General features: G+C 46.3%; 1 protein-coding gene across 1 annotated transcript in view; it reads right to left on the bottom strand.

Moving 5' to 3' along the window:
* Positions 1-16451, bottom strand: part of KANSL1 (KAT8 regulatory NSL complex subunit 1) — a 430493-nt gene that overhangs the window by 119060 nt on the left and 294982 nt on the right. The window contains exon 11 of the mRNA XM_086919827.1: positions 4702-4759. Within this exon, the coding sequence (XP_086775953.1) occupies positions 4702-4759 (58 nt within the window). The remainder of the gene's footprint in view (positions 1-4701; positions 4760-16451) is intronic.

Genomic DNA, 16451 nt, shown 5'->3' with positions numbered 1-16451 from the left:
GACAGGAAGCAGCAATTAAGTTTTTCTAAATACGCCAAATGCAAAATCTTTCATTCACTGGAACAAACAATGCTCTTGAGAATGGACTTTGCGCTACTTTTAGAAGGCCCATAAGCTCTCGTTAGGGATGTTCAATATCCTATAGGATACAGATTTAGTCTTTAAGGCAGAATGAATTAACTTTGGAGCTTTAATGTGATAGGAACCTTCCTGGTAGGACCATGTCCCTTGAATCTACAGAAATTTCATATGTGCACTTCAATCAGCCAGAAAAGCTTTGCTTACTATTAAAGGAGTTGCATATTCTGATGAAGTATATATATGTTACCAAGATGATCAATGGCAGGACCATCAATAAAGAGACTGGGCATGAAAAGAGACAGGGAGAGTCTCTCCACACATCTGTCTATGTATTTGCACTATTAATCTTCTAGGCACTACTGCAATAGTCTCAGATAAAGAGGGGCATGTGCAATCCAGAATTTGCATGATGCCATTGAACCCAGAAATCTGTCTTGCCATTAGGTGGACTGTTTTCAGAAGACTGCGACAGTTCTGAAGGATAGAAAAGAGCCTTTCCACCGAAGGATACACTTTTGCATTTAGGGTGTCCAACGCCGATTGCAGATTTTGCATAGACTACATGCTATAGCCCATCAACTGGAAATGCTAAAGATAATCTTGTGATACTGAGGCTGCAGCATCCTGATATAGCTATATGAAGATTTTCATCATCTGGCAAAATGCCATTGTCAAGCTCTTTTATCAAGAAAAACAAAAGGAGAAAAAAAGGTAATTATCCGGACGATTGGCAAACTTTACTCTGGTAATGTTAGTCTCCTACAATGACGCAAGAAGTCAATGCTAGTCTGCTGCTAGACTTGTACCAGTAACTTCTGCCATGCCCATATTGGCCTTTTCCTCTGGACTTACACCTCTGCTGTTAATATTGCAGTCTTTACTGCAGTTGTTGCATCTGAGATAACGGAGGTTCTAGGAGCCTCTAATGAAAAGAGCAGCAGATTTAGGATTTGTAGGCTTACTCAGTTCTTTATTACCCTCTGAATGAGAGAGTTATTAAGCACAAGAGCTACCTAGTTGGTGTCTGTGCAGAAAGAGACAGCAGGTGGGCCGAAAAATATGATCAGGGTTGGGAAAAGCTCCTAGAAGTTGTTTTGCCCTAGGTATTTGGAAAAGGTATTACAGAACTCGGGCAAAATAAAGAAAAGAAATCACACCCCACTAACCATCAGTTAGACCCCATTCAGTTTGGTTTTAGAGCAGATCACAGCACAAAAAAAGCCCTAATCAAAACTACAGAAGAAATAAGAACCGCATTGGACAATGGGGGTTCAGCTGCTCTTATTTTGCTGGACTTATCTGCTGCATTCGGTACAGTGGACCATAAGCTGCTGGTCCACCGCTTGAATGCCATTGGAGTCGATAAGGCCCTTTCCCTTCTCTCGTCCTTCCTCTCAGAGAGGACAAACTGACTGACTGTGATGCTCTTCCTTGAGCCCAAACCTGTTTAACATTTATGTCTCAGAACTAGCATTCCTTATCAAAAGCTTCAACCTGAACCACACCTCCTATGCGGATGACACCCAGTTAGTAGATGATAAAGATTATTCAGGTCCATCATGACTGCATATGTATCTTTGGTTCATGGATGAGTGAGCATTGTTTAAAACTTAGCTCTGGCAAAACAGAGGTAATCCTGTTCGGAAACCTCCATGTATGGACCCCAGATTGGTGGCCTGAAATTCTAGGTCCGCCACCTTTACCTGTGACAAAAGCCAAAAACCTGGGCTTCATTCTTGATGAGCTTAAATTTGGAGCACAAGTATCTAAGGTAGTTTCATCCTCCTTTCATACCCTTAGGATATGGGAAACCCTCCCTTTCATTCCCTGTAAGACCAGGAAAATCGTGATTACAGTATTAGTCCTCTCAAAATTCGACCACTGCAATTGACTGTAAATGAATATACAGGGAAAACTGATTAGAAAGCTCAAATTGGTCCAAAATGCAGCAGCCAGTTTGATTTTGAATCTCCCAAAATGTCATTGGATCATCTCAAGAATTTGAGAGCTTCACTGGCTCCCAGTTCCCAAGCAAATTAAATTCCAGGCATTTTGTGTGGCTTGCAAGGCCCTGTATCAAGCAAGTCCTGAATGCTTATTGGACCTTAAGTGGTACACTCCTAACCGATGTCTGCTTTCGGCTACAGACAGAACTATCGCCACTGCCAGATTCAAGAAAGTGAACTGAGGAGGAAGGAGTTTTGTCACCAGCAATGCCTGGAACACTACCTCCACATCAAAGAGTCATTTCCCCCTTCTCTCAAACAGGAAGGAGATTAAGGTGCCAGTTCAACAACTAATGGCTCCAATATGAGCATGCTAACGCTCAGCAAGCGCCAAGACACCCACAGGTATACATGATATATACATTTTTTTTTAACATAATGTAAAATGTTGACCGATTCGTTAGTGTCGGTTAATAAACATTGTAATCAATGAGACCCAGAGCTGCAAATTAGATTGAAGTAAATGCAATGGCACCCCATCAGGATGAGGAGCGCAGGTATAAGTGTCATGTACATATTAGAGAGTTGGACTAAAGGTTGAGCCTTGAGGGACTCCAAAGCTTAGCATCTTGGCACTAATCGTAAACCGCTTCAGAAACCTTGATTGGGATCTATTACTCCAAACAATGAAAGCCATCTTAGTGCTGAGCTTTTCAGAGAGTGAGTTAAGCAAAATGGTATCAAAAGGCAGAAGTTGGATCTAATAAAATCCCAACGATGGCTGTCTAACCTCATGTGAATGTCATTAATGACAACTAGCACAGCTGCCTTGGTGCTGTCTAACTGTCTGATCACAGTTTGAAAAATGTACAAAAAAGGCTTTTGAACTGAATGCAGGAAGATAGCTGGGTATTCATCCCTTTTTCAATCATCTGGCCTAGAAATGGTAGGAGAGACACCTTGGCATCATCTGTAGGCTTTTTAGTAGGAAACTACCAGTGCTTCCTTCCATGTCTGCAGAAGTTATTGATATAAGGGAGTAACTGCACAATTGCATAAAGTGAAGGGCTACTAGCTCTCTTACCAAATGAAACATCCATGCAGGATAAGGGTCAAACAATGGAGCCAAATTGAATCATGCCCATGTAAGGGATAACCTCTTCTAAACTCAAAGCTGGGAAGGCTAGTGTGCAAGCCTTGGGAAGGCTTATCAAGATTTCACCATCTTACTGTGGGCTTAGCTGCCACCGAAGGTGATGGGGAGCCACATTTCATCAAACAGTCATGAATATTATATATTTTCGCCTTTAAAGAGGGTGAAAATGGACTAATGAAAACTTAGGCAGCAGCACATGATGGTTTAAACCTTGAACCCTTCTCATGAGTGGTTATCGGTGAACTGGATGGTTTGCAGACTTACAGGAGGCCTTCTACAGCTTCAGTTCAGCGAGATACAGCTGTTTTGCCTAAAATCAATAGTCCTCCTGTCAGCTCCGTTATAGTACTTTGCAGTCACATTTAGAAACAGTCAATTCTGGAGAGTAAAATGGCACAGAAATAATTCTCTTAGGAAATGTAGGTTTCCTATGCACTAATGAGTCTAAAGTCATGATAACTGCATGACCAAATTGCAGAACTGTGGACTTTATATCCTCTGGTGAGCCTTCACGATAGATGTCTTTAGGCTGTCTCCATTCAACCAAGAGCAAGAGATTAATGTTTTATCCTTACCATGGGTCTGAAGGTTAAAGAGCTTAATGGGTACACTTCGACCGTCTCAAACTCCAGCCAAAGGTTAAAATCACCTAGTAATATAAATGTACTGTATTTATAGAAATAAAGCGACCCCCATATCAGCTAGATCATTGTAAAACAAAAACAAAATCACAAAAAAAAAAAAAATCACAGCAGATGAGGCAGTTTAAGAACCCCATAACAGAGAGAGGCGGTCACCTTTAGACGGAAATTGAGCATTGCAGCTCTCGTTTACACAAGGCCCTCAGTCATGCTTAGCTTCACAAAAGCTCTGGAAATAAATCGTTTCGCCCTACTCGTTTTCCCCTCAATATCTTTCTTAATAATCATGATAAAAATGTTTCCAGCTGAGTCGTTATGCGCACCAATTCTCCATGTGCATGGGAGCCAAAGTGCAGTCTAAAAAACTGAAGGTCTCCGGTCTCAAAAGTGTGAGACTGAAGAAAGATGATTAATGGAAATAAATGGAATTGGCCATCATAGCCTTTTAAATTATTATACTTTAACATATGGCTTTCCGATTGGGAAACAAATTATATGTTCTTTGAAGTGCTCCAGGATCCAAGATTGGGTAGGACAATTCAGTGCCATGATTATCAATAGCGATTCCCTGAAGAATAAGTGTCATGGATACTAAAGGATTCCAAGAGTATTTTTTTTTCCCATTTGCAGTGCTCTTAATATTTTAGTGCAAAAACTAGAAAACAGACGTTATGTAGGTGAAGGGGCAACAAAGCACATTGGAAAGATTAAAAGAAAAATAAGCAGCATTCTCTCAAGCTATCACTGAACAACATGGGATCGTAATTGAAATTAAGTGCTTCAAAATGGTTGCCTCAACTCTGGCTCTTAACAAGACTCTTCTGTTATCGGTTTGTAAAAATATTAAAAATTTCACAACCAAGATAAACAGCATTACCTCTTCATGCTCTTCTTCCAGATCGCCACTGTGAGGTCTAATGTCTACTTCCCGCCAGCTGGAACAAACAATAAATGCGTTAGAAAAGGCCTCAGAAAAAATTATTAGGTAGCATCCCAGTCTAAAATTGCATGCCTGTCAGTCAACCACAAAATAAGAGCAAACTCGAAAGTAAGAGCATAAGAAACCATCTCAATGACCAAAGCATAATAAACATATCACTGTTTACTGCTTAAAAGCAATTGTCGAGCAAAGTGCTTCTAGGCTTGTACTCCATGACTTTAATCACCTAAATGTGACCTTATTTTTAGCTGAAGAATGAAGACTAGTGCTATTGTAGCCACATGCGAAGTGAACAAGGAAAAGAAAAATATAGCGGTTTAAGGGGACTGAATATACTCCTGAAAGATGCGGTCTCAAGAAATTAACTACAATAAACAGGTTGCCTTGTCTCAAAATGTGCATTCCTGCACTCCAAGCATGCCAGTCTCCATATTCCAAAAATGCTGCAAATTAGTTCCAACAGACCACCACTAACTGTTGCACAAGACAGAATCCCAAAATGCTTCACTCTTACAATCCTGTAGATGTACAGCAATTTGCTGAAGGTGCAAATGTACCAGTTACTTACCTTCGGTGTATCTGGTAGAGAAGATTCTAGCCGCAGATTCCTTAACGTAGACTTATCCCCAGGCGTGAGACTTGATCCGGGAAATTTTTTGCCACAGCATCCCTGCGTGCCAGGGGTATGGCACCACGTGACTCCGCCCTGACGTCGTCCGTGACCATGACGTCAGCAAGGATACATACGTCCCACCCCGGCGCGCCTACGTCAGTTCTCTTCTGAGAACTTTTCCGCGACAACGCAGAGCCATTACAAACAAAAACTGTGAGAATACGGAAACAGTGCGCGAAAAAATCAGCTAAACAGAAAGGGAAGAAACGAATGGTGAGGAACAGCACCTTCCAGAATAGTGCCAGGTACAATGCACCAAAAGTCCTGGAACAAAAGAACAGTGCACAGCTACTGCAAAGCAAGCCTGCACACAATTAAAATAGCCTCCCCGGGGCAGAAAGCATATGAAAAATTGCACAGCAGACGAAGAAGTCTGCAACCGCCACCCAGAACAGAGAAGGGCACCAAGGCCAGAACGAAAGAGCAACAACAATTCATCCCCAGACAACCAGCAGGGAGAGAAATCTCCTAAAAGAGCTAAGGCCGGGACCCGGCCAAGGGATCTCAACCCCAAGGACTGCAAAGGAGTCAGAAATGCAAGCAAAGAAAGAAGGACACGAGCAAACCCCACACTGTAGCCCAGGGTGCAGGGTTGCAGAAGTACCCATGAAATCATCAAACAGTCACCAGAAAGGAAGGAATGGAGCAAACAACAAGACTAGCATCCCCCTAGGGAGGGAGTAAAAAAAGACACTCGCAGGAGACAACCACCCGCAGGCAGGCGAGTGCAGAAGACCAAAGAAGGGTCCTCCAGAAAAGGGAGGAAGGGTGGGCTGTGAAGGCCTCTGCAGCTAGAATCGTCTCTACCAGATACACCGTTACTGAAGGTAAGTAACTCGTACATCTGAAAGACTACTAGCCGCAGCTTCCTTAACGTAGAATAGATACCCTAGCCATACCCAAGGGGAAGGAGGGTCTGCAATAGGACCTCCCTAGCCTGAACAAACAGAGTGCCACAATAGGGGGTGAGTCACAGGGACAGGGAAGTCTCTCCCAAGCAGAAGAGACCTCGCAATCTCGGAGGAACACGGACCTCACAGGGGATGCATTATGAAGACAGGCGAGGCAGCCCAAGAGGGAAGGGGTGGGGGGAGGAGGGATTGTGCACCCCAAGCCCAGTCAAGGTACCAGAGACCACAGCCAGAAGCCCAAGAGGAGTACTGGGGAAGCGCAGATGAGTACTGGGGAAGAAGAACTACTCCAAGACTCCAAGGAGAAGAGGTAGAAAAGAAGACAAAGGCCTCCACCAGAAAACACATACAGTGAAGAGGACAGCCAAACCTATTACAGCCTGAAGTAGACAGACCAGACAGAACGGCGCCTCAGTCAATAAGGGCAGTTGCGAAAAGAAACACGTAGTCTCACAAGGCTCCAGCAGAAAAAGAAGCAGGAGCGCCAGGGCCAAGGCCCCCGGCTGCAGGCCAGAAGAGCAGGCCGGCGCACCTGACCGCTGACAAACGCAACCAAACTGAACGCCCAGACTACGCCGGGCTCAAAACAAAGGCAAAGCCAGAAAAAATCCTGAACGACTCCTGGAAGGAGACCGCTCCGGACAGAATGGATCCAAGCAGAAGTGCGAATAACCGGAACATAAGAGGAGAAACAAGTAGGACGGGCCAAGCCGTTAACACAGGAAATTATCCCTTCTAGAACACAAGACAGGGGACCAAGCTTAACAGCGTACAAAGGGCAAAATTACTGCAGTACAACGCCTTAGCTGGCAAGCCCAGGCAAGACCAAGAAGCTGCACCAGCGGAATACAGCAACACCAGGAAAGGTGAAGAACCCACCAAACCCTCCAAGCATAAAACATAGCTATACAATAGCTACAAGTACCCCACTTAGGGTACAACTCGTCCCAAAGAAATTATGGGAACCACTCTTAGGGAAGAAAATCCCGCTTCAGAGAACAAAACCTGCAGCAGAAACCACAAACTGCTTAGTAATCAGCCATAAAGTACTCTTGAAAAAAAAAGGGGCTGAACCAGCAGCCAACTAAGGAGAGGGGCCAGCCAAGGGATCCAGAGGGCAGAGCAAACATAGAAAGTGTAACTGACTCCAAACACCAGATTCTAAGCAAGTGGGATAACCCCTCCAACCAAGAGAATCAACAAACCAGCCTACGGAGGAGGAGGAGGAGGACGGAGCCCCACAAGAAGACGCTAAATGGAGGAGTCCGCATGAGTATTAAACAGAAGGACCACATCAAAGGGCAGGTCAACCAGATGCTCCCTACTATTTTCGGGAAAAACAGCATCTTGCAGCCAAGCATGGCGACGGAGAAGTGGCTCTAGCACGGCCAAGAACATCGGCAACATCCAAAGCCACACGAAGAATAAGCGTGGCCAACTCCCTACCATCCAACACATGGTGCTGCAAATCAGCACTGGCACCCTCATGGGAGACATGAGAAAGAAGGGGCTCCACAGAGTCCCACAGGCTGGAAGTAGCCCTAGCCAATGCACATGGAGTGTTGAGCGCAGTCACCTGGCCTCACGAGACGGAGGGACCACCACCTCAGGCAAGGACAGAAAAGCCATCCGTAGAAGAGAACCTTGAGTAGAAGGAAAGGCAGACAGGGTCGTGCTGAGCCGGACGATGGCGATGCAGGAGCGGCTGAGGCACCGGATCACCCGTGGCAGGAGGCACCCCAAAAGGGAATTATGGAGCGACATTCAAAAGGAAGGAACAGCTCCCGTCCACCAGAGCCCTGGTGGAGAACTTACAAAAGGTTATCCGTAGGAAATGGAGCAACAGGTTCACCCATCCGCAGAATGCTAGTGGCTGCGGAAATAGCCCGAACAAAGGCAACACTAGCCTCAGTAGGGTGTTGCGGAGGAGAAAGTAAATCGTTCGTGGGCGACGGCTGCAGACTGAGCAGTCTGTCCCCAAGTACAGGTGGAAGGGGCTAGCCTCGGAATAGTGGGGAATCCACAGATGAGTGGGGAACCTGAGGGGCCACAGAGGGGGAGGAGGTTGGTGGAAGAGTCAGCCGCGAGCCACGCAAAGAAGGGTTCAAGAATTTAGGCCGTGGGGACAGCGAGGAGCCCTCCCTGGAAGATGCCGGTGAAAAGGCAACTATGCAGCGCCCTCTCTCCAGGGAAGGTGACAGACCTCTGGAGAGGAACCCCAGGAGACTAATCAAGAACCAGACACCAGCATGGCTCCATGGAGTCCGCCACGGGTGCATGATCAGCAGGGATCGCCTCCTGAATGGGCATTTGCGGTACCCAGTCGACCTCTGCCACCACGTGCTCCCTAGGAGAATGGGGCAGGGTCTAAACCGGTACGGCCAAGGAGTGGTGCTGAAAAGGCGCCGTCTCGGCCACTGGTGAGGCAGCCACCTGCTCAGGGGACCGAGGGGGATTCAGGCCAAGCCCTGAGTCCCAGAGATCTCATACAACACCAGAGGGAACCCAGTAGGGATTTGTGTCGAGGAGAGCCCCAAAGGACTACACCTCGACGACACCACCCTCCTACGACCTGAAGCTGAAACCTTCGGCGCTGGAGCCGCTGGCGTCTCCGTAGAAGTCCCCGCGCGAGGCAAGGGATCGAAGGATGTCTCAGGAGGTGGAGGAGGGGCCAATGAAGCCCGCAGAGCGTATGCAGTCATTTGGGCCCTAGTCGCCCCAACGCCAGGAAACGGCAGGTAGGAAGGCAACAGGCAGGGGCGCGCATCCTGAGGCGAACTGGCGCTCACCGCTGAAGGAGGACAGGGCTTCGGAGACAAACTGAAGGACCTACCAGTTGACGAACAACGCCCTAAGGGCCGTGGCGAGGGATGGTGTCGCAGACAGAACCGATGGTTCCTGGCCTCAGATGTAGGGGACGGACACTGGGACGACACCGACCTGGACAAGCGGGCCGACAGCAACTTCATCCGGCGCTCCCGCCGCAACTTAGGCTTAAGGTGCTGACATGCGTCGCAATCCATCGAGTCGTGGTGCTCGCCCAGGCACCACATGCAAATCGGGTGAGGGTCTGTCGCAGACATGGGACGTACACAAGAGGTGCAAGTCTTGAAGCCCGAAGGGATTCGCACACTGTTCCAGAACGCCAAAGCGTGAAAAAGAAAAGAAGGCCTGAAAACAGGCCAGGACACAAATCAGATCAGCGTTGCACCCGAAAAAAGAACAAACTGACGTAGGTGCGCCAGGGTGGGACCTGTGTCCTAGCAGTTGTCATGGACCCGTACGTCGTCAGGGTGGAGTCACGTGGTGCTGTTTTCCAAGCGCGCAGGTATGCTGTGGCAAAAAAAAAAAAACGGATCCAGTCTCACGCCTGGGGATAATTCTACGTTAAGGAATCTGCGGCTAGTAGTCCATCAGATGAGAAAGAAAAAAAAGGCAAACTGACGTCAAACAAAGGACTATATACTACACATGGTGATGTTTTGAATGAGGTCAAATGTAAAGCCTTCGAGTAATAAAAACCATACCATACAAATATAGTGTACCACGTACACACAAATTAAACAATACAGTTTTCTACACATTCTGCAACCGCTATACAACACTTACTTCCTTTCATGCATTAAGCGGCATCCAAGTAAAATAATACACCATACCCTCTTCATCTGCTTAAATAAATCAGTAGCAGTCTGTAGAGGTGATTGAAGTGCTGAACACATGTCTCTGGTTTTGCTACTAGAGGCTAATGTCAAAGTATGAGTCTTTACACTGAATTTATACACACCCGGTAGACAGTCCACCCTCATATTTGTTCCTTTGGACTAGTTTAGTGCTATTTGGTTACCAATAAAGGCAATTCCATAAATTGCCAATTATTGTTGTTGCAGAGGAGATTTCTCATTAATAAAGCAGTCAACATAAGTGATCTTTTGGGATACACATATAAGCCATGGCATGGAGTTCCCAAACTGGCAACAATACAGCTGAATCTTGATGCATGACCATGCAATGTCAATCAAGTGGGCACCCTCATTTCTGCATTCAGAACACATCCCTAAGCTTTCTGGGTGCATCAGTTTTAACTTATTGGGAGTTTAAGGTCTGGATTAGAAACTTAAATTGAGAAACACTTGCTTGCCCTGTTGACCCAAGTAACCAAATCTTTCTCTGCAGAAGATTTAGAAGTAGCCTCTCTGCAACTATTTTTGCTACTCATGTTCACGGTTTCACTAGCCATTGGGCCCCCAACAGGGATGTGGAATTCATATAGCCAGCCGCCCAGGACATATTGTTTGGGGTCACGGGCAATACATTTTCAAGTGTATTTTGTTCTTGGTACAAGGCCCAAACACCGGCAGCACAAACCCTTTGGTTGCCAGTTTGCAGTACCACATTATGGATCAGGGAAGGGCACCGTCTATAGTTAAGGTAATATTTCTGCCCATATGCTAATGCTGTTTAAACTTGTAATTATGGTTCAGTAATTGAAAGCCTTTATTATTACGATGAGCAATCCAAGTCCATTTTGTAAGCTCTGACAGCACAACTGACAGTGGTTCCAGTATAAAAATGTGTTCACACGTTTTCAAAGTTTAGCCATATAAAGTTATGTATAATGCTTCCAGAAATGCTCTGTGATTTGGTGCAAATATATGCAGAAGCTTGAAAGCAAGATTGACGATTCCTTTCTTTCAAAATAAAATGTTCATAAAAAAGATGAAAGCAGGAAAAAAAACATTTTGTTAAGCTACTATAAAAGTTCAGGTACCGATTCTTTGCAGCATCATTTAGTAAAGTGTTGATGCATGCTAGTATTTCCCAAAAATATTCATAATGGAAAATCAGTGTAACCAGTTTCAATACAATTGGGCTCTGTATATACTATACCAAAGTGAGGTATAGTGTGCACAGAGTCCAGTGGAACCTTAAAGGTTGGCAGAGGTACAGTTAGATAGAACATTACTCTATTTGTGGTAGTGTGGTTGAGCAGTAAGGCATTATCAGAGGACAGTGTTAAGCATTTGTTGTACAGACTCAGTCAGCACATGAATTCACACAGTAAAAGACTGAACTTCAGGCCAATTGTTTTTGTATAAAAAATATTCTGTTAGCTATTTTATTTTCTAGAACCAAGCAAGTCTGGCACAGGTACACAATAAATACTTTACAGTAGTAATGCAGTTTGTAAACAGTTTGGATTGTAATAGTAAATGTACTTTGGTTTATCTTACAGATTTGTTTCAGAGAAATGCAATGATTTGTAAATACAGTACATAGACTTGAATGGGATTTTTAGTAAAATACTAGGTAAGTTACTTTTTGGATTACTTTTCTTACTCGGAGTAGTATGTCTGGATACTACTCTGGGACATTTCCTGCAAACAGGTAAGTAAAATCGTTTTTGTTAAACAGTGTAATTTTAAAGAATTTCTTTAGGCTTTCAAACTCCACACTTAAAAACTTTTCACAGAAAAACGAATAGTTTACCTGACTGTGTAGTTTTGCAGCTTGAAGATCTTTCTGGATTCACTATGCTGTGCATTATTCCGCGGTCTAGTGGTTGGGTCCGGAATCGTAGTCTTTTCTTTCTTTTTCGTCTCCCGGGTGGGTGTTTATGTCCCACCTTTAGTGTACTTCCTGTGACGTCGGCACGCTTCCTGCGGAAGCTCCCACCCTTTGGGCGCCATCTTTGGATTCTTTTTTCTTGTTTTTGTGTTCTGTTTGCTAATCCTTTGGCAATGTTCAGTATTTCTTCTCCAGTAAGAGATTTATCCGCTTTGTCTTTCAAGGTGTCTGTATCTGCATTGTGCTTGTATTACCACCTGCTTCTCCAGCCTCATTTTTCTGGCAAAGGTGGGTGGGTTCGCTAGTGAATCCAGAAAGGTCTTCAAGCTGCAAATCTACACCGGCAGATAAGAAACTATTTGTTTTGCAGTGTGAATCTTTCTGGATTCACTATGCTGTGCATAGACTTTGTAGCGGTTTGTTATGTTTGTGGCGGCTGGGTGGAAGATGAGCGTTGGTTGTTGAATATATGTTGAAGCACTTTCTGTCCCACCTGTGCTTCCTTGATCATTTCTAGATCCACACAGTAGTGCTTAGTGAACGTGTGGACTGAAGCACATGTTGCCGCCAGGCATATGTCTTGAATGGGTGTGTTAGCAAGGAAGGCTATTGTTGCCCCATTGTCCCTGGAAAAGAGTGGGCCCGTGGCCCCTCTGCTAGTTCCTGGTCTGCCGGTTTGTGGAAGAATTGTATAGTTTGTGCGATCCATCTTGCAATGGTTCCCATTGTTACTGGTCTACCCATGAAACTGCTTGCGAAGGACACAAAGAACGGTTTTGTCTGCCTGTGTTCCTTTGTTCTTTCCATGTAGTGCATTACTGCGCTTCTAGCGTCCAGAGTGTGCAGTGCCCTCTCTGCACTTGTGGTCGGTTTCTGAAAGAAACTTGGTATTTATACTGTCTGGTTGATGTGGAACCTTCACACCACCTTCGGCATAAAATAAGAGTCAGTTCTCATTTCCACCCTATCATTGTGTAGTTGGATGTAGGGTTCTTGTAGCGTTAGCGCCCGTAGTTCGCTCACCCTGCACAGCGAGGTGATCGCCACCAAGAAGGCTGTTTTCATTGTTAGCATCTGTAGGGTGGCCTTAAGAATGGGTTCAAAGGGCGCTTTCATGAGCTCTGTTAGGACTAAATTGAGGTTCCATGGCAGTGGTGGCATCCTCTTTGGTGGTGCAATCCTCTCTGTCCCTTCCAGGAATCTTTTTACTATCTGTGAAGTAAAGAAGCTCTTCCCTGTTTCTCCTCTTGTGTATGCTACTATCGCAGCTAGGTGTACTCTTAGTGAGGATTAACTTAGTTTTGCCCTCAGTAGGTGCGCGAGATATCTTGGCACCGTTGATTCTCTTGTCATCTTCTGGTGTAGCTTTTTCTTGCTGCACCATTGTGTAAACCTTTTCCATTTTGCCACATAGCACCTTCGTGTGCTAGGTCTCCTTGCCTCTCATAGTACCCGCAGGGTGCTTTCAGGTAACTTCAGATGTGCAAACTCTATGTCTTCAGGAGCCACGCTGCTAGGCTGAGGCTCTGTGGGTGTAGTACTTCTCTGTTTTGCATGGAGAGCAAGTCTTTCCTTTTCCCGAACTTGTGGGGTGCACCCTGTGCCATTTCCATTATCTGTGAGTACTAGGTCTGCCTGGCCCACTGCGGTGCCACCAGGATCAGAGTCATGTTGCTGGTTCTGCACTTGTTGAGTACTCTGTGTATCAGAGGTATCGGGGGGGAAAAGCGTAAGCAAATGTTTTCAACCAGCTTATCCATAGGGCATTCCCCAGGGACCCTTCCACTGGTTGCGAAGTTTTGGCATTTTGCATTCTGGCGTGTTGCAAATAGGTCTATTGTCGGTGCTCCCCACCATCTGAATAGCCTTTGCTTTTCCTGTGTATTGAGCTCTCACTCGTGGGAGGCAGATGTCTGTCTGCTGAGCCAGTCTGCTTCCACATTGTCCTTCCCTAGTAGGTGTATGGCTAGCAGGTCTATTTTTAGTGGGATGGCCCATCTCCATATCTCCTGTGCTAGGTTTGATAGCGGGGCTGATTGAGTTCCTCCCTGCTTGTTGATGTATAACATCATTGTCGTGTTGTCTGTCTGGATCAACACTCTCTGGTTGTACATTTTTGTCTGGAAGGCCTTCAGGGCGAGGAACACTGTCTTTAGTTCCAGGTAGTTGATGTGTTTGACCGCATCTGCTGAAGTCCACAGACCCCTCACCCCGAGCTTGCTCATGTGAGCTCCCCATCCCTTCTGGGATGAGTCTGTGGTGATGGTCACCGTTGGGGTCGGTGGTGTCAGAGGCTTCCCTTCCGTTATGTTCTCCTTGTTCCACCACTACATCTCCTCCTGCACTGCGTGTGTTACAACCACTAGATCTTCCCAACTTCCTGTAGCTTGTGACCATTTTTTTTGCACCCATTCCTGGAATAGTCTTATGTGGAGCCGTACATTTGGGACCAGATGTATGCAGGAGGCCATCATGCCCATGATCTTGCTCACTGTCCTCACTGTCAGAGCTCGCCCCTTCTGGTAGAGGCGAGTCTCCTTCAGCAGGGTCATTGTCTTGTCGCTGGGGAACACCCTGCTCTGTATGGTGTTGATCTCTGCTCCTAGGAAGACTTTTGCTTGCTCTGGTTCCATTGAGGATTTCCCCCAGTGAATGGAGAATCCCAGGTCCGCCAGTGTACTGGTCACGCGCTGTGCGTGTTCTTTGCATGTCCTGTGTGAACTTGCCTTTATTAGCTAGTCGTCCAGGTAAGGGTATACATGTATCCCTTTCCTCCTTAGGTGCGCTGCCACTGCTGCGAGGCACTTTGTGAAGACCCTTGGTGCGGATTTTAGTCTGAATGCTAGGGCTGTGAACTGGTAGTGATCTTTGTTGATGGTAAATCCCAATAGATGCTTGTGCTGCCTGTTCATTGGGATGTGCAGGTTCGCATCTTTGAGGTCTATGGTGGCCATGAAGTCTCCTTCTCTTATCTGAGAAATGACCTCTTGTAGGGACCTCATCTTGAACTTTTGTGTCTTTATGTACTTGTTTAGGAACCTTAGGTCCAGGATGGGTCTTAGTGTTTCGTCCACCTTTGGTACCAGGAAGTAGGTAGAGTACACGCCCTTGTTCCTTTCTCTGTATGGTACTGGTTCGATGGCCTCCTTTTGGAGGAGTTCCTTCGCTTCCTTTTGAAGTAGCTCTAGCTCCTTTCCTGACAGCGCCCTTCTTTTTGGTTTCCTGTTTGGCGGTGTCTTTTCCAGTTCTATGCAGCATCCGAACTGTATGATGTGGAGTATCCATTTGTCTGTGGTTATCTTCTTCCACTCCCGGAAGAAATGACTTAGCCTGCCTCCTACTGGTGTTACATGCTCATTGATGTTCTGGCTGTGTAACCCTGTGTTGGTCTTGTTGTGCTCCACCCTGACAGGAGTTTTGTGGGTGGGCACATATTGCGTGACGAAGTCACTTAGAGGTGGGTTGTTGGCTCCCTCTTATTTTGTCTATGTCTGTTCGCCCTCTCGCGAAAAGACTGGCCCCTTTGCTGGTAGTGCCAGGTTTGTTTTTGTTGTCCTTGTTGCGTTTGGCTCTCTCCTTGGTGGGACTGCTGGAAGGTCTGGTGTGACGTTCCTGGCTGGTCTCTCCCCCCCCCCCCCCCCCCCCCGTCCGGTCTCCGCGACTGAGTACCCCTATTCGTCCCCCTGAATTTAAGGCCCCCATGGACCTTGCAGTTTAGTTTTCTTTTTTGAGCTGGGTGAGTTTTTCATCCACCGGCCCCCCCAAACAGTGTCTCCCCATTGAACAGGGTGTTCCGAATGTTGTGCTGCACCTCTGGTTTGAAGCCTGAGATCCTGAGCCAGGCTTGCCTTCTCTCCGTGATTCCCAACATCATCAGCCTGCTGGCTGGATGTGTCTGCTTCGTCCAGGGCTGTTTTGAGGCAAGAATTTTTCCCCTCTTCCCCAAGGTGTGAAGCTCAATGTTAGTACTCGTCTGGGAGGTGCTTGGGCATCTGTCCGATCTCGTCCAGAATTTGGAACTGGTGCCTGTTCAGCAGTACGTTAGAGTTTGCCATGCGCCAGTTCATGGCTGCATTTCTTTTTATCTTCCCCCCTGTTAGGTCCATCCTCCTGCGGTCTGGTGGTGGCCCTGATGTTGTTGGCACATTTGCCCTCTTCCTGGAGGTCGCCGCAATAATGGAGTCCACCTTAACTGATCCTCGGATGTAGGGAGGGTCCTTAGAGGAGTGTTTATACTTATTCTCCGTGTCACTGACCTGCATGTTGACGGTTCCTTGAACGCCTCTTTCCCCTGGGCCATTACTCTCTCCAGCATGGGGAGGTACTGGCTCCTAGTTTGTGTGGGGAGCAGGGTCTCCAAGAGTTAGTCTGCTTTCGGTTTTTCTTCAGCTTGACTCCAAAAGCTGTTGCCGTGTTCTTGATGACTATATTGTAGGCCCCAATGTCATCTGGCGGATAAGGCCTCGAAGGGTACGTGTCCACGGCCTCTTCTGGGCTTTCGGTGTCGAGGTCCTGCCACTCCAGGTCCCGTGTCCCCG

Source organism: Lissotriton vulgaris, chromosome 5 (assembly GCF_964263255.1).
Source record: "Lissotriton vulgaris chromosome 5, aLisVul1.2, whole genome shotgun sequence".
NCBI classification, from domain to species: domain Eukaryota; kingdom Metazoa; phylum Chordata; class Amphibia; order Caudata; family Salamandridae; genus Lissotriton; species Lissotriton vulgaris.
The sequence above is the reverse complement of the archived record's forward strand: the minus strand, read 5'-3'. Positions and strand labels throughout refer to the sequence as shown.